The sequence below is a fragment of the Dryobates pubescens genome, chromosome 11, assembly GCF_014839835.1.
Source record: "Dryobates pubescens isolate bDryPub1 chromosome 11, bDryPub1.pri, whole genome shotgun sequence".
Lineage (NCBI taxonomy): Eukaryota > Metazoa > Chordata > Aves > Piciformes > Picidae > Dryobates > Dryobates pubescens.
In genome coordinates this window covers 33,538,552-33,556,805 of record NC_071622.1, presented here as the reverse complement: position 1 = coordinate 33,556,805, position 18,254 = coordinate 33,538,552, and the positions used below count along the sequence as shown (strand labels likewise).

The 18,254-nt window shown below is 47.6% G+C and overlaps 1 protein-coding gene across 1 annotated transcript in view; it reads left to right on the top strand.

Annotated features, from left to right (window-relative positions):
• Positions 1 to 14,818, top strand: part of LOC104307053 (protein zyg-11 homolog B) — a 31,352-nt gene extending 16,534 nt beyond the window's left edge. Inside the window, exons 4-14 of the mRNA XM_054165314.1 lie at positions 1,993 to 2,133; positions 4,003 to 4,179; positions 4,955 to 5,019; positions 5,626 to 5,725; positions 5,807 to 5,857; positions 7,272 to 7,433; positions 7,772 to 7,819; positions 9,231 to 9,428; positions 9,524 to 9,576; positions 10,348 to 10,445; positions 13,224 to 14,818. Of these exons, the coding sequence (XP_054021289.1) occupies positions 1,993 to 2,133; positions 4,003 to 4,179; positions 4,955 to 5,019; positions 5,626 to 5,725; positions 5,807 to 5,857; positions 7,272 to 7,433; positions 7,772 to 7,819; positions 9,231 to 9,428; positions 9,524 to 9,576; positions 10,348 to 10,445; positions 13,224 to 13,414 (1,284 nt within the window). The 3' untranslated portion in view covers positions 13,415 to 14,818. The remainder of the gene's footprint in view (positions 1 to 1,992; positions 2,134 to 4,002; positions 4,180 to 4,954; positions 5,020 to 5,625; positions 5,726 to 5,806; positions 5,858 to 7,271; positions 7,434 to 7,771; positions 7,820 to 9,230; positions 9,429 to 9,523; positions 9,577 to 10,347; positions 10,446 to 13,223) is intronic.
• The last annotated feature ends 3,436 nt before the right edge of the window (positions 14,819 to 18,254 follow it).

Sequence of the window (18,254 nt, the reverse complement as noted above, 5' to 3'; positions counted from 1 at the left end):
ACTGTATGCTTCCCTTCAAAAAAACAATGGCTGCAGCAATGATTCATTGAGTAGCAGGGCTGAGGAACAAGCTCTCTACACTTACAGAACTGACACTAAGCAAGTAGGTGTAAAATACAGTTAAATATAAACTGCAGCAGATTGGGAAGTGGAAAAATTTGCAGCTGGCTGGTAATATTCTGAACTTCAGCTCATAGCTTCTGATGCAGTCTTGGCTTGTGCTAACTCATTGGTTAGTTTTCATGTGTATTTAAAGTCTGATTTTAAGGGTTCTTGAATACAAGGGCTTGTAGTGATAGGAATTTAAGCTGGAAGATGGTCATGGATGCCCCCTCCCTGGAGCTGTTCAGACCAGGTTGGATGAGGCCTTGGGCAACCCAGTCTAGTGGGAGATGCCCCATGGCAGGGGGTTTGGAACTACATGACCTTTAAGGTCCTTTTCAACCCAAACTATTCTATGAATCAATTAACATGGTGCTGGAAAGCTATTGCTACAGCTATAGCTTTCAGGAAACTTGATGAAGACAAAGAATAGAAATGTTTTCTTTATGGTTAGAGCTAGAACACCTGGAATTCCAGCAAAATAGCCAAAAGCATAGTCAGCAGATTGAGGGAGGTGATTCTTCCCCTCTTCTCCACTCTGGTGAGACCCCACCTGGAGTATTGTGTCCAGTTCTGGAGCCTCTACTACAAGAAGGATCTGGATGGGCTGGAAGGTGTCCAGAGAAGGGCCACGAGGATGATCAGAGGGCTGGGGCTCCTCTCCTATGTGGAAAGACTGAGAGCATTGGGGCTGTTCAGTCTGGAGAAGAGAAGGCTCTGAGGAGACCTTCTTGTGGCCTTCCAGTATCTGAAGGGGGCTACAGGAAAGCTGGGGAGGGACTTTTTAGGGTGTCAGGGAGTGATAGGACTGGGGGAATGGACAAAAACTAGAAATGGGTAGATTCAGGTTGGATGTTAAGAAGAAATTCTTCAGCATGAGGTTGGTGAGACACTGGCACAGGTTGCCCAGGGAGGTGGTGGCAGCCTCATCCCTGGAGGTTTTGAAGGCCAGGCTGGATGTAGGTGTGAGCAACCTCATGTAGAGTGAGGTGTCCCTGCCTGTGGCAGGGGGTTGGAACTGGATGATCTTTGAGATCCCTTCCAGCCCTAACAATTCTACGAAGACGTGATCTTCATCAGTTGAGCAGCTGTATTTGACAGCGTTCCATTGCACACAGTGCTTTCAGGCATTTGCTGCAGCATAAACAGCTTTTTGTTAGTAATGAAGTGCTACTTCTACTTAGTGGTTTCATACAGCTCTACTAAAGAGGTGACTAAAGCCTAATGTTGGCCAATGATGTGGCTGATTCTTCATGAAGAACGTTGGAAGGTTGTGCAGCTGTGGGTTCATTTGCCCAGGTGAAGTCATCAGTTGCTTACTGAAGGTTGTGGCTAAAAATATTACTGCTTTTGAAAGTGCAACTCTGCACTTTCTAGGAATAGATAGTGAGGTGCTGGAGTGGCTGAGTGACCAGACAGGTGAGGGGACTAGAGGGAACATCTGATGAGGAGAGGCTGGGATTGTTCAGCCTGGAGAAGAGGAAACTCGGGGGGGACCTTATCACTCTCCACAACTACCTAAAAGGAGGCTGCAGTCAGGTGGGGGTCAGGCTCTTCTCCCCGGCAACTTGGGACAGGACAAGAGGGCATGGTCTGAAGCTGTGCCAAGGGAGGTTTAGGTTGGATATTAGGAAACACTTCCTGACAGAAAGGCTGATAAGGCACTGGGATGGACTGCCCAGGGGGGCGGTGGAGTCACCATCACTGAAGGTCTTTAAGAAAAGCTTGGATGTGGCACTTGGTGGCCTGGTTTAGCTGCTGTGGTGGTGTTAGGTCACAGACTGGACTTGATGATCACAGAGGTCTTTTCCAGCCTTCATAATTCTGTGGGCAAATTATTTCAAGTCAAGTGATGTCATCCTCAACTAAAGGTGATTGCTGTGTTCACAGGTGTCAGGAGAAGCCAACGAAACTCAGATCTCTGAGGCACTGAAGCGCTACAGCGAGCGAGCCTTCTTTGTCAGAGAGGCACTCTTCCATTTGTTCAGCCTCACACATGTCATGGAAAAAACAAAGCCTGAAATTTTAAAGGTAAAAGCATACACTTTTATTAGGCATTGTTCCTTCACCTGAGCTCATCCCCAAAACCCCAGTGCCATTTTCAAAAAGGGAAAGAGGGATGACCTAGGGAACTAAAGGCCAATCAGTCTCACCTCTGTGCCTGGTAAGATCAGGGAGCAGATCCTCCTGGAGGCAGTGCTGAGGCAGAAGAATAATGAAGAGGTGATTGGGCACAATCAGCACAGCTTCACCAAGGGCAAATCCTGCCTGGCAAACCTGGTGGCCTTCTATGACAGTGCCACAACATCAATATATGAAGGCTGAGCAACTGACATCATTTACCTGGACCTGATCAAAGCCTTTGACACTGTCCCACACCACATCCTGGTCTCCAGGCTGGTGCAGTAAGGGTTCCATGGATGGACCATTCAGTGGATAAATAACTGGCTTGATGGCTACACCCAGTGGGTGGCTGTCAATGGGTCCATGGCCAAGCGGAGGCCAGTGACAAGTGGAGTCCCTCAGGGATCAGTACTGGGACCAGGCTTGTTCAACATCTTTGTTGGTGACATGGACAGTGGCGCTGAGGGCACCCTCAGCAGGTTTGCTGACGACACCAAGCTGTGTGGTGCAGCAGACACGCTGGAGGGAAGGGATCCATCCATAGGGACCTGAACAGGCTGGAGAGGTGAACCTATGCCAGATGATGTTTGGTTTTCCTGCTGGTGCAGCATAGCCAGCAGGTCAAGGGAGGTAATTCTCCCCCTCTACTCTGCTCTGGTGAGACCCCACCTGGAGCACTGTGTCCAGTTCTGGAGCCCCTGTTACAGGAAGGATCTGTAGGTGCTGGAGCATGTCCAGAGAAGGGTCACAAGGATGAGCAGGGGGCTGGAGCTCCTCTGCCATCGAGACAGACTTAGAGAGTTGGGGCTGCTCAGTCTGGAGAAGAGAAGGCTCCGAGGAGACCTTTATGTGGCCTTCCAGTGTCTGAAGGGGGCTACAAGAAAGCTGGGGAGGGACTTTTTAGGGTGTCAGGTAGTGATAGGACTAGTGGGAATGGGAAAAAAATAGAAATGGGTAGATTCAGGTTGGATGTTAGGAAGTTCTTCCCCAGGAGGGTGGTGAGACACTGAAACATGTTGCCCAGGAAGGTGGTGGAAGCCTCATCCCTGGAGGTTTTTGAGGCCAGGCTGGCTGTGGCTCTGAGCAACCTGATGTGGTGTGAGGTGTCCCTGCCCATGGCAGGGAGGTTGGAACTGGATGATTCTTGAGGTCCCTTCCAAACCTAACAATTCTATGATTCTGTGTTGAATAAGTGACCTTGAATGTGCTGGTTTCAGTATCAAAAAGACTTTGGCAGTCAATAACCATCAAGGAAAGCATTTTCTTAGATGAGATCACAGCCAACATACATAGCCAAGAAGGAGGAAGCCATGCAAAATGTCTCCTGAGCCAGCAGCTTAGGATGCGATATGAAATGGCTAGTCACCCAACAGCAAACCATGGCACCATGCTGAACCATGATGCTGCAGAAACTCTGTCCCACCTCCTTCTCTTCTGAAACAGTTTGGTGATTCTGGTCCTGCTGCATAAAGTGAACTCTGGATCTTTCCAGGAACCTCTCACCTTCTGCGCAGCCTCTCCTTTCAGAGGCTGTTGATAGCAGTGCAAAAGGACTTGGGGAGATAGGAGCTGTCAGTTTTTGAATCATTGAGCAGAAGGAGATGTTCCTTCTGAGAGTTAAAAATCACACCAGATGGAGTTTTCACTGAAGGAAAAGGGAGGCAGAAGCTGGGGTTTGAGAGTCATTGCTGGGGCCTCCAGCAGCAGCGGTTTGCTCCTGGGGGGGCGCACGCAAATGTCTAAGTAACTAACGTGGGCCAAACTCTTGTGTTTCAGCTTGTGGTGATTGGAATGAGAAACCACCCCCTGAACTTGCCTGTGCAGTTAGCAGCCAGTGCATGTGTCTTTAACCTGACCAAGCAGGACCTGGCAGCAGGCATGCCTGTGCGCCTCTTGGCTGATGTCACCCACCTGCTCCTGAAGGCCATGGAACACTTTCCAAATCATCAACAGGTAAGAGGTGAAATGGCTTCATTCCCTGTCTGAGAATCATGGAATAGTCCAGGCCAGAAGAGACCTTCAAAGGTCACCCAGTCCAACCTCCCTGCAGTCAGCAGGGACATCCCCAACTCGATCAGGTTGCCCAGGGCCCTGTCCAGCCTCACTTTGAATACTGTTCCAGTGTTCCACCAGCCTCATAGTAAAGTTCTTCCTGATACCCAATCTAAATCTCTCCTTCTCTAGTTTGAAGCCATTGCCCCTCGTCCTATCTCTGCAGGCCTTTGCAAACAGTCTCTCTCCATCCTTCCTGTAGCCCCCTTCAGGTACTGACAGGCTGCTGTTAGGTCTCCACAGAGCCTTCTCTTCTCCAGGCTGAACACTCCCAGCTCCCTCAGCCTGTCCTCGTAGGAGTGCTCCAACCCCCTGATCATTTTCATGGCCCTGCTCTGGACCTGCTCCATCAGGTCCATGTCCTTCCTATCTTGAGGGCTCCAGAGCTGTACGCAGTACTCCAGGTGAGGTCTCACCAGAGAATCACCTCTCTGGATCTGCTGCAAATACATTTCTGATGCAGCCCAGGATGTGATTTGCCTTCTGAGCTGCAAGTTCCCACTGCCTGCTCATGTCCAGCTTCTCACCCATCAGCATCCTCAAGTCCTTTTTTCTCAGGGCTGCTTTCCTGTGGATAGATCTTTTGTAAGACCCACATTTAATTGCGCTGTGGCAATATGTTCATCACTCAGATCTCTGTGTGTCTCTGACAAAGTGACTCTTTCATGTCTCATAGCTGCAGAAGAATTGCCTCCTTTCACTGTGCAGTGACAGGATCCTTCAGGATGTTCCCTTTAACAGGCAAGTTTTCTACCTCAGCTACAATTGGTTCTTGTATTGCAGAAGGTTTTATCTTTGTCGTCTGTTCCTTCAGAAGGTTTGTTGCTGCCCTCAAGTTTTGCTCAGTGTCAATCACCCCAGTGTGCTGAATTTGTCTGGCCTACATTCTGTTGGGCCTGTAATTGACAACTGAATGTAGGAGTGCAAAATCAGCTGCTGTACAGGTGGGGTTTGCTTCACCTGTGTGTGTAATAGAAGTCAAGATTTCTCTGGGGAGCCATGGGACTGCTTCTTGCAGAGATTTTTCTACTTAAATGTTTTGCCCAGATGCTTTGAAATGTGTTGATTTGATGTTTCAGAAGATTGTGGCAAAATTTTCTTCCCTCTTTGGGAGAAGCTCCTATGTGCTTTGATAATTTGGTTAAGAGACCCCAAGGAAACAACTCAAAGCTGAATGAGGCTCACTCAATACTTGTGATTTCACCCTGTATTTCTACTTTTTTTGGGGTACTTCTTCCAGCATCTTTTGTCTTGCCTGAATTTCTATCTGATGTGTTGTCTGTGTGCATCTTCCTCTTACTAAGAGTTACAATGCTTCTGAAAATGAAATTTATTGTTGACTTCCAGGTTTGAAGCAGCCAAGCTTGTTATGCAGTGGCTGTGCAATCATGAAGATCAAAACATGCAGAGGATGGCTGTAGCCATCATTTCCATTCTTGCTGCAAAGGTATGGAGCTGAAGCTTTTTGAGATCAGGTAGTCTTTCTAAAGTCTCAAGAAATCATTGGTATGGTTTTGTTTGTTCACAGCTTTCAACAGAGCAAACAGCTCAACTTGGAGCAGAACTCTTCATTGTTAGGGTAAGTCAGACACTTTTCCTGACGGTTAGAAATAGCTTCCTCTCCAGCTGCTCATGCCAACAGCATTCCTGAAGGTACAAAATAAACTTAAGTAGGTAGAATTCTAAGAACACATTGAATTGGAGAGCTCTTTAGGAGAGAAAAGCCCAGAGAAAGAATTTGTTAGAGATGGTGGCAATGAGATGTATTAGCAGAGATGAAAAGGAGCTGAAGTGGAAAAACTTAACAAAGTAAAATTGTAAAACCAGAAATCCCTTGGTTGGAAATGGATTGTGTGTGAGACAAAAGATGCTCCCAAAGAGAACTTTTGAAGCAAATGGTTGGTGCTGTCAGCATTCATGTGGTGTCCAGAGATCTGTGGATGACTTTGTGCTGTCCAAGTACTACCCAGGTAATGACGGTGAGAAGGGAGGAGTTCCCCTAGCAGGCAGCCATGTCCAAAGAGCAGGTGAAAGGTTTCCTAGCTGGTTTCTTTTGTGTAGTTTGACCCTAAATGTTGCAGGCACTGTTCTGAGCGCAGCTGCTGGGCGTGTGCAGAGTGCAGGATTCCTTAGGTGACCAATTGCACGCTGCAAAAAGCAATGCAATCATATTCCGTGGGTGGCGAGAGCAACGTCCTCAAGTAGGAACCCTTGGATTGGAACATGCTGCAGAAGTTGCCTCCTTGACACTCTGGCACCTCTCCTTGGGAAAAGAGTGTAGTTGATCTATGTGGCTGGGTTTTACTGGTTAAGGGATTGATAACAAAGAGTACAGAAACAGCCACTCTGAGCAAGAGTTGCTGGGGTAGGTCACTCAGGCTAGGAATGGCTTGGCTGGGGTTTAGGGCTACTACGGACTTCTGCTTCTGTTACTTAGCTACTTCTGGCTTAGGGCTTCAGTTTTAGGGATGCTGCTAGGGATATGCTTGGGACTTCTGTTAGCTGCTTTGTCTGTTAAGGGCTTCCAAGACTTCTGCTGCTAAAGACACTCTGAGACTCTATAGTGCAGGGGATTCTACAATGCTGTAATAAAGGACTTCTGGGAGGACTTCTGAGATTAGGTGGTGTTGGATGATAGGTTGGACGCGATGACCTTGAAGGTCTCTTCCAACCTGGTTTATTCTGTTTCTATTCTATTTTTCTATTCTCTGCTCTCTGCATTTCTGGAATCTTGTTGCTACACAGCAGCAGGGTTCATGCCTTCATTCATCACCCAGTGGCACCTCATTATAAGGGCTCTATAATTACATTCAGCTCCCTTGAACCAGGGGAGCAATACCTAAACAAGTAGGCCTTTACTCTACATGTGAATGATAGCTGTGCATCACTCTGGGCAGTGCAGAAAGAAGCAGAGCAGCCACTATGTTGTTTTGATATACAATCATCATTGGGAAGGTTTTTGTTTGATTTTTTTTTTTTTGTTTGTTTTTCAGCAACTTCTGCAAATAGTTAAACAGAAAACAAATCAGAATCTTGTAGATACTACCCTCAAGTTCACTCTGAGTGCACTTTGGAACCTCACTGATGAATCTCCAACAACTTGTCGGCATTTCATCGAAAACCAAGGGCTAGAACTTTTCATGAGAGTCTTAGAGGTGAGGAGTGCAGCTTTTGGTGAAGAACTTCTTCCTAACATCCAATCTGAATCTGCCCATTTCTGGGTTTGCTCCATTTCCCCCAGTCCTGTCACTCCTTGACACCCTAAAAAGTCCCTCCCCAGCTTTCTTTTAGGCCCCCTTAAGATACTGGAAGGCCACAACAAGGTCTCCTTGGAGCCTTCTCTTCTCCCTATGAATGGCCCCAGTGTAGACAATTTCTTTCCTTCTGAGTTTCTGGCTTTACAATGGGAACCTAAGCCTTTATATTGTTCTAAATGTCAGACAATCATAGAATGTTTACCTGTGGTTTGTTTCTTTTCTTTTTTTTTCCACAGTCTTTTCCATCTGAATCATCCATCCAACAGAAAGTTCTTGGACTTCTGGTGAGATGAAAAAAAGAAGAAAAAAAAATTAAAAAGCCTTAAATATATTTTTAAAAACTGATACATTTAAAAATTATTTTTATTTTGATTTGTTTTTTCCCCCCCCTGTAATCTTAATCTGGAAGTTTGCCTCCTAAATTGACATTCCTCTTTGATATTTGTAATGTGCATTATTGACAAGGGACATTTTTTTTGGCCCTGTGTTAGCAGTACTCCAGAAGCACTGCTGAGGTTGAATTTGATGGTTACAGTAAGCACAAAAGGCTGTTAAGAATGGGCAGTGAGGGGATCCCAGAAGCACCAGATTATTGAGGCTGGAAAAGACCTCTGAGATCATCAAGTCCAGCCTAGGACCTAACACCAGCACAGCAGCTAAACCAGGCCACCAAGTGCCACATCCAAGCTTTTCTTAAAGACCTCCAGGGATGGTGACTCCACCACCACCCTGGGCAGTCCATCCCAGTGCCCAATCAGCCTTTCTGTCAGGAAGTGTTTCCTAATATCCAACCTAAACCTCCCCTGGCACAGCTTCAGAGGACACAGTCTCAAGCTGTACCAGGGGAAGTTAGGCTGGAGGTGAGGAGAAAGTTCTTCCCTGAGAGAGTTGTTGGCCATTGGAATGTGCTGCCCAGAGTGGTGATGGAGTCACCATCCCTGGAGGTGTTCAAGAGGGGATTGGACATGGCACTTGGTGCCAGGATCTATTAGTCATGAGGTCTTGGGTGACAGGTTGGACTTGATGATCTTTGAGGTCTTTTCCAACCTTGTTGATTCTATGATTCATACCATGCCCTCTTGTTCTGTCACTGGTTGCCTGGGAGAAGAGCCTGACCCCCACCTGACTACAACTTCCTTTTAGGTAGTTGTAGAGAGTGATATGATCCCCTCTAAGTCTCCTCCATGCTGAACACCCCCAGCTCCCTCAGCCTCTCCTCATCAGGCTTTCCCTCCAGCCCCCTCACCAGTCTGGTTGCTCTCCTCTGGACCTGCTCCAGCACCTCAATATCCTTCCTGAAGTGAGGGGACAACACAGGGCAGAATCTGAAGCAGGAAGCTTCAGATCTGTCCAAATGAAGGAAAAAACCCCAAAAAAGCCCAGTGGAATCCAAAACTGTGCACTGCTGGAGTTTACTGAAATGGTGGCTGGAAATTTGACAACCAGCCTTTTAGTTGGTGTCATCTGCATGCTGATGGCCTACAACTGCCTAGGAGAACCTCTCTGTTTTGAGGCAAATTCCTGCAGCAGCCTGGGAAATTTTCAAAAGCAGAAGTAATATTTGGAGATCTGGTGGTCATCTGAATGCATAATGACCTCCTCCTACCTGTGTTTACTCAAACTCAAGTTTCTCTCCCTTGTGTGGATTTCTTCCTGTTGATACCTTCTCTTTTTTTTTTAACCCTTCCCTTCCAGAATAACATAGCTGAAGTTAAAGAGCTCCATTCTGAACTGATGTGGAAGGACTTTATAGACCACATTAGTAAATTACTGCACAGTGTGGAGGTGGAAGTTAGCTACTTTGCAGCAGGGATCATTGCTCACTTGATATCTCGAGGAGAGCAGGCCTGGACGTTGAGTCGCAGCCAGAGGACATCCCTCCTGGAACAGCTGGTACAGAAGTGATGATGCATTTTTTGTCCTACTCTTTCATGTTTTGGTCAATGTTGGTATTTAACAATGAGTGTTCTTGGTTCTTTGTTTTGCAGCATTCTGCCATCTTGAATTGGCCAACTCCAGAATGTGAGATGGTGGCTTACAGGTAACTATTGCCTTGATTTAAAGTTTGAAAACTAAACTGAACTAGACTTAAAGCTTGTGCCCACAGGGGAGGGAGCTGCTAGCCACACATGGCTTTGGCCAGTGGAAAAAGACCTATTGGCTTAAAATACACAGCATGTGGATTTTCTCTCTGATCAAAGAAGGTTAGAGGCTTCTGTATTGGATTGGATGTTAGGAAGAGGTCTTCTCCATAAGGGTGGTGAGACACTGGAGCAGGTTGCCCAGAGAGGTGGTAGAAGACTCATCCCTGGAGGTTTAAGGCCAGGCTGGATGTGGCTCTGAGCAGCCTGATGTAGTGTGAGGTGTCCCTGCCTATGGCAGAGTGGTTGGAACTAGATGATCCTTGAGGTCCCTACAATTCTATGATTCTATGAAAAGGGAAATGTAATGTTATTTTTCTGCTGAAGGTGTTCTGTAATGTTGTTCTTTTGCTATTTTTCTATTGTTGCTATATTTCTATTTTGCCATTTTTCTGTGCTACTTTTTCTATTAAGGGTGTTCTGCTGCCTGCCTGCCTAGGAGACATAGATGCAAAGATTAACCAGCAAGGTTATATTGGCTAGCATAGGCTGGCACTATCTGTCCTAGATAGAGAAGCTTGAGGCTAAAAAAAAGTGTGCCTGATGCATCTAAAACTCATTTATCAAGTCTCTCTCCCAGTTAAATCTGTAGCTGAGTGGACAATGTGTGACCTTTGAGGTAATAACACTTACCAGTAAAGTGAGCTGCTGTTCCTCTCCTTTTTTCGCAGGTCTTTCAATCCCTTTTTTCCTCTACTTAGCTGTTTCATGACACCTGGTGTCCAGTTATGGGCTGTGTGGGCCATGCAGCACGTCTGCAGCAAAAATCGTATGTATTGAATAACACTGCCCTAAAACTCTTGTTTCTTAGCACGTTACTCACCAGCATCAAGTGGGGAAAAGAACAACTCCTAGGGCATCCAGTTCTGGGGCCCCTATTACAAGAAAGATCTGGACATGCTGGAATGTGTCTGGAAAAGGCCATGGGGATGAGCAGAGGGCTGGAGCTCCTCTCCTATGGAAACAGACTGAGAGAGTTGGGGAGATTCAGTGTGGAGAAAAGGAGGCTCCAGGGAGACCTTCTTGTGGCCTTCCAGTATCTGAAGGGGGCTACAAGAAAGCTGGGGAGGGACGTTGTAGGGTGTCAGGGAGTGCTAGGACTGGGGGCAATGGAAAAAAACTAGAAAAGGGGAGATTCAGATTGGATGTTGGGAAGAAGCTCTTCCCCATGAGGGTGGTGAGGCACTGGAACAGGTTGCTCAGGGAGGTGGTGGAAGCCTCATCCCTGGAGGTTTTTAAGGCCAGGCTGGATGTGGCTGTGAGCAACCTGCTGTAGTGTGAGGTGTCCCTGCCTGTGGTGGGGGGGTGGAACTGGATGATCCTTGAGGTCCCTTCCAACCCTGACAATTCTGAGATTCTATGCTAGTCACTCCTCTGGAGAAATGGCATTTAAGGTTTGACTAAATGGGACAGGAAATGAAAGTATTAAAAGTTCTTTCTGTCCTTTTTATTTACTGAAGTGTAGTGCTAAATGCACATTATTCATTGCAGAGTGTGGCCATGGGTTAAGGACAGACTTGGCTCGCATGGGAAACTTTGTTCAGAAATGTAAATGTTAATAACAGGCAACAAATACATTGTAAATTAAGAGCAGTGATTGCAGCAGGTAGCTGGTTCTTGCTGTCAGAACAGGAGTTGTAGCTAATCCTTGTCTCTAATCAGCTTTTGGGCATAACTTGCTGTGAGATGAAGCTCGGTTTCTTCATCTGTCTTTCCCCATCTGCAAAATGGGAGCACCAATGTCCTGACTGTAAAATGATTTGAGAACATGTGATGGGGGCAGAGAGAAATTCCCTGAGCATACCTGAGTGGAAGAGTGGTCAAGGGGCTTTTAGTGCTCTCTTGTTGTACCACAGATACATCTGATGTGATCTGCCAGATGGAAAGCAGCTTTCCTCTCAACTATTGGAAGTTATTTGCTGTGCCAGTGTTTTAATCTTCTTGACAGCAGTGTATTTGTTTATCCCTGCCCCATAAATCACTGTTTCTACAGTGAAAAGACATCTGTTCAGGACCAAACAGTAATGTGGCATAATATACAACTGCATGTGAAGTATGGGTGTCCTGCTCTTTGTAGAGCTTCAAGTGACTGCCTTGAGAGTGGCCCTGAAGAACTTGGGCTGCTGGTGGATGAGAAGCTCAGTATGAGCTGCCAGTGTGCACTTGCAGCCCAGAAAGCCAATCAGAGCCTAGGCTGCATCAAGAGAAGTGTGGCCAGCAGTTAGAGGGAGTTGATTCACCCCCTCTACTCCACTCTGGTGAGACCTAGAGTACTGTATCCAGTTGTTCAGCCCCTATTACAGGAAGGATCTGGACATGCTGGAAGATGTCCAGCAAAGGGCCATGAGGATGATCAGAGAGCTGGAGCTCCTCTCCTAGGAGGACAGATTGAGAGAGCTGGGGAGATTCAGTCTGGAGAAGAGAAGGCTTCAAGGAGACCTTCTTGTGCTCTTCCAGTATCTAAAGGGGGCCTACAAGGAAGCTGAGGAGGGACTTTTTTGGGTGTCAGGTAGTGATAGGACTGGGGGGAATGGATCCAAGCTAGAGGAGGGGAGATTCAGATTGGATGTTAGGAAGAAGTTCTTCTCCATGAGGGTGGTGAGACACTGGAACAGGTTGCCCAGGGAGGTGGTAGAAGCCTCATCCCTGGAGGTTTTTAAGGCCAGGCTGGATGTAGGTGTGAGCAACCTGATGTAGAGTGAGGTGTCCCTGCCCATGGCAGAGGGTTGTAACTAGATGATGCTTGAAGTTCCTTCCAACCCTAACTCTGGGGAGTTGATTCCAGTGCTCTGTGACCCACACAGTGAAGAAGTTCCTCCTCATATTGAGGTGGAACCTCCTGTGCTGTAGTTTATATCCACTGCTTCTTGTCCTATCACAGGGTGCAACTGAGCAGAGCCTGTCCCCTCCCTCTTGACCCCCAGCCCTCAGATATTTATAAACATTTATTAAATCCCTTCTCAGTTTTCTCTTCTCCAGACTTAACAGCCCCAGGGCTCTCAGCCTCTCCTCATCAGGCAGTGCTCCAGTCCCTTCAGCATCCTTGTAGCTGTCCCTTGGACTCTCTCCAGTAGTCCCTCGTGAACTGGGGAGCCCTGAACTGGATGCAATATTCCAGGTGAGGTCTCACCAGGGCACAGTAGAGGGGAAAGAGAACCTCCCTGAATCTGCTGGGCACACTCCTCTTAATTCACCCCAGGATCCCATTGGCCTTCTTGGCCACAAGGGCACATTGCTGACCCATGAGGAACTTGTCCACCAGGACTCCTAGGTCCTTGTCCACAGGGCTCTAGCAGATCACCTCCTAACCTGTACTGGTGCAGTTTATGTTTCCTTCCCAGGTGCAGGATGCTGCACTTACCCTTGTTGAGCCTCCTTAGGTTCCTCTCAGCCCAGCTCTCAGTCTGTCCAAGTCTCACTGAATGGCTGCACAGACTTCAGGTGTCTCAGCCAAGCCTCGCAGTTTGGTGTCGTCAGCAAACTCGCCGAGCAGACACTCTGTATCTGCTATGTTTTGCTAATTCCCTTTTTTCCAACCCTCTTCCAGCTGCCAGGTACTGCAGCATGCTGATTGAAGAGGGTGGCTTGCAGCATTTGTACAACATCAAGGAGAACGTGCAGACGGATCCCCACGTGCAGAGGATCGCCGTGGCCATCCTGGACAGCTTGGAGAAACACATCACGCGCCATGGGAGGCCACCCCCCTGCAGGAAACAGCCACCCAGCAAACCCAACTGAGGCTGCAGGTAGAGGAGTGTGAATGAAGTCTTGTCTCTGTAGTAACCCCTTCTGGTGTGTGTGTAGTTGGAGTAACTCATAACATAGTGGTCACCATTAAAGTGATTTGCCGCTCAGCCTGGGACCCGGAACCGTCGGCGAACCTCAACTTTAATGGCAACCGCAGCTGCAGTGTGGGAAGGGTCACTGCTTGAGCTGGTCACACCTGAAGGGTTGCTGCTGGCTACAGAGAGATGGGACTTGTACAAGATCCATGTGCACAGCTGAAAAAGGACTCCTAAGGAACCCCCTTGGGTTGTGACTGCTGGAAGAGAACGTTCTTCCACCCCTACGATTGCTGTTCCATAGCACTGGTGCAGTTTGGTGTTTGATTAGAGTTGTGTGGTTGTGAGATTCAACACTTCTGCAGATTAAAACAAGAGTGCATGCATGCAGGTACAGTGAGACTTGTAACTACGGTGACCAGAACGTCCCTTGTCTCATAACCCTTCTAAACACAAATGGGCTGTTGAACTTCCTTTGGCCTGCAAGCTGTGTTCCTTTGTTTTCCTTCCTGCTAGAACAATCCTTTTTGCAGTTCAGCTCTCCCGAGTCCTCCCTGCTCTCAGTAAGGTGAGGACCGACATTGCATCAGGGAAAGGGGGAAACCTGCTAAAATAAAGCAATAGACACAGGATTAAGAGGAGACACACTGCTAAAAGGATCAACTAAGCTTGAGGTTTTAGACGTGGTAACAGGAGGGTTTTGTTGCTGCTTGGCTGCCTTTGGTTGTGTGTGGTAAGTCTCTTTTGTTCTTAGGATACTGGTAGGGAAAGGAGAAGGCTCATCAGAGCAAAACACTGACTTGCCTTCATCGTGAAGGGTATTGCATGTCTTGGGAGGAGGCCCAGGATATTTGGTCACCTTATTTATAAGAGACTAAAGATTGCTCCGTTTTCTGTAAATACTCAGTCAGTATTGTGCAGTGAATTCTATTTCCCAGCCATCACAGTGCAAACTGCTGCCCAACGTTCCCTGTAACCTCTGTGTCAATTGCCTTGTTCTGTGGAGTGTGAACTTTTACATAAAGATCTGTTCTACCAACTCCTCTCTTAGTTACCTGCGGCTTTCCCTTGCACTGCATACAGGTGCCTGACAAAAGTACAAGTGAGGGAAGCAAACTGCATGTCCAATTCAAAATCAGTTTCATTTAAGGGCTTAGGTTTGTTTATCTTGGTTAGTCTCTCCACATTTCCATGGCAACTGACTGCTACTCAGAGACTCTCCTGTAAATAGATTGGTAATTGGGTTTCAGAAGAAAACTACTTTGGTAGCTTACCAGCGGTGATGGCTTCTTCATGATGAGCATATTTTACTATTTTTACCTCCTTCCCTCTCCCAGCTCCCATCCTTCAAATAAAAGCATCACCTCTAATCTTCAGTGATCTACTTACTGTGTATTTCAACAGCTTCCAAGGGTACTGCTCCAGTACTTCAATCACTGTTGTGTCACTGCCTGTTGTATGAAGATCTCCTTTGGCTGGTATCACTTCTTTTATGTGTAGAGCTGGTTCTGCACATTTTCCTTGAGTCAAAGTTAAATTGCTTGGAGCTTTGAATAATGAAGGTGGTTTAAAACATGACAAATGGGCTGCAGGCCTTCGCCCAACGCCCCTGAGATGTCTGCTGTGGGACCTCACACAATGGAAACTTCATAGCAGATTTGGAGCACAAAGGTTGTCAAAACTGCAGGCTGTCAGAAGTGCTGCTGGTAGGATGAAGATAAATCACTTGCTACAAGATTTTGGAATCAAAATGACCACTCTCCTTCCAGCACTGTTTTCTCCTAGTAGCAGGAGAACTTGCTGAAGCATCCTACCTGGAAGTGGGGGGCAAAAGAAATAATCTCCACACAGCACAAGATGAATGTGATAGTGGCATCAGGCCAGCTGGTGAAGGTGTCACTGTCTGTTGGTTCACAGGATGTTAGGGGTTTGGAAGTGGCCTCTGGAGATTGAGTCCAACTCCCCTGCAGGACTATAGAATCTAGCACAGGTCACACAGCAACACATCCAGACAGGGCTTGAAAGGCTCCAGAGAAGGAGACTCCACAACCTCTCTGGGCAGCTTGCTGCAGTGGTCTGGGACTCTCCCAGTGAAGAAGTTCCTCCTCATATTGAGGTGGAACCTTCTGTGCTGTAGTTTGTATCCATTGCCCCATGTCTTCTCACAGAGTGCAACTGAGCAGAGCCTGTCCCCTGCCTCTTGACACCCAGCCTACAGATATTTATAAGCATTTATTATATCCCCTCTGTGGGGGAGGGAAAGCAGAGCCTTTCCTTTCAAACCACCACACCCTCTCAGTCTTCTCCAGACTGAACAGCCTCATCAGGCAGTGCTCCAGTCCCTTCATCATCCTTGTAGCCCTCTGCTGGACTCTCTCATGAACTGGTTGCAATATTCCAGGTGAGGTCTCACCAGGGCACAGTAGAGGGGAAAGAGAACCTCCCTGGATCTGCTGGGCACACAGTCCTCTTAATGCACCCCAGAATCCCCTTGGCCTTCTTGGCCACAAGGGCACATTGCTGACCCATGCAGAACTTGTTGTCCACCAGGACTCCCAGGTCCTTCTCCACAGGGCTGCTCTCCAGCAGATCAGCTCCTAACCTGTACTGCTGCAGTTTATTCTTCCTTCCCAGCTGCAGGACTCTGCACTTAGCCTTGATGAACCTCATTTGGTTCCTCTGCCCAGAGCTTCACACAGATTGCAAATGATTTTTTCCATACCCTTCTTGTTTTGTTCCCCATGCTTCAGGCAAAGGGAGTGGAATTCTGTCAAGCTAAAAAGTACAAATGCATACAAGGTCTAAATCCACTAAATTTACTTGCAGGTGCCAGTTACAGAAAGGTCTCTTCACATTCCTGTACAGCTGCAGGAGTAATTCTGGAAGCAACTTTCAACCCTTTGTATTTCACCTGCAGCATATTTTTCTGAAGGCTGAAGATCCTGACTCTGCTTCACCTTTGCAGGTCTTTACATGGGAAACTTGCACAGGTTTAATCTGGTAAGGTTACCTCACCCACAGGGCTCTCAATTGACTTGTGGCACAAGTGTAACTGTATTTTGCTACAAGCCATGAAATACCCCCCAGTTCCAAATGTCTTGCACATTTTGGAAGTGTATTTTGGTGCAACCAGGTTTCTCCAATGCATTTTTGCTTGAAAGTTCCAGTCTAGGAAAGTAAGATGCCAGAGGGCTAAATGGTGTGGCAAGGCTCAGTGCTGGAGAACCTCTAAGCAGAGGGAGAAAATAACTTCAAAGAGAAAAATAGGTGATGGGACAGAGGTAACACGGCCAAGGTGCCTGAGTGGCACATCTCTGTGCACATACAGGCCTTGCATTTTCTCAGGGACTGATAGCAGACAGCTGCCAGGTCAGTTGCTGGGGTGGGAGCTCAGTGTTTTGCAGCAGCTCCTGAGGGCAAATGAATACATAGAATACATAGAATAAACCAGGTTGGAAGAGACCTTCAAGATCATCGCGTCCAACCCATCACCAATCCAACACCGCCCAAGCAACTAACCCACAGCACCAAGCACCCTGTCAAGTCTTCTCCTAAAAACCTCCAGTGATGGCGACTCCACCACCTCCCCAGGCAGCCCATTCCAATGTGCAATCACTCTCTCTGTATAGAACTTTTTTCTAACATCCAGCCTGAACCTCCCCTGGCGCAGCCTGAGACTGTGTCCTCTTGTTCTGGTACTGCTTGCCTGGGAGAAGAGACCAACATCTGTCTGTCTACAACCTCAACCTACAAATGCCATGGCTCTGTGTGAATGCTGCTTGTTCTGAGGAGTTGGGATAGCACCGATAAAGCAGGCTTGAGAAGGTTTTCTCTTTGTAAGCTGCCTTGCTCTGCAGAGTGTGGTGGGCTCATGTACATTTGGTTTTCAGCCTGTTCTATGGTGATTTTGTGTTCATTTGCTTTTGGTGAGGCAAAGCTCCTCCCTTCTGACCTGACCTCTGCGAGAGCCCTAACTGCTGACTGAATCATAGAATGGTCCAGGCTGGAAGGGACCTCCAAGGGTCATCCAGCCTGACCTCCCTGCAGTCAGCACAGACATCCCCAACTAGATCAGGTTGCCCAGGGCCTCATTGAGCCTCACATTGATTATCTCCAGGGATGGGGTCTCAACCACCTCCCTGCGAAACCTGTTCCTGTGTTCCACCACCCTCCTAGTAAAGAACTTCTTCCTGATATCTAATCTAAATCTGCTCTTCTCTAGTTTGAAGCCATTGCCCCTTGTCCTGTTCACTGCAGGCCTTTGCAAACAGTCTCTCTCCATCCTTCCTGGAGCCCCCTTCAGGTACTGGCAGGCTGCTATTAGGTCTCCACAGAGCCTCCTCTTCTCCAGGCTGAACACCCCCAGCTCCCTCAGCCTGTCCTCATAGTAGAAGTGCTCCAACCTCCTGATCATTTTCATGGCCCTGCTCTGGACCCTCTCCCTCAGGTCTATGTCCTTCCTATCTTGAGGGCTCCAGAGCTGTACACAGTACTCCAGGTGAGGTCTCACCAGAGCCGAACGAAGCGACAGAATCAGCTCCCTAGATCTGCTGACAACACATCTTTTCATGCAGCCCAGGATGTGATTTGCCTCCTGGGCTGCAAGCTCACACTGCCTGCTCATGTCCAGCTTCTCATCCACCAGCACCCCAAAGTCCTTTTCCTCAGGGCTGCTTTTTATCCCCTCCTTCCCCAGTCTGTATTGATAGTGAGGATTGTTCTGCCTCATTGACCCTGCACTTGCTCTTGTTGAACTTCATGAGCTACACCTGGGCTCATCTCTCCAGCCTGCCCAG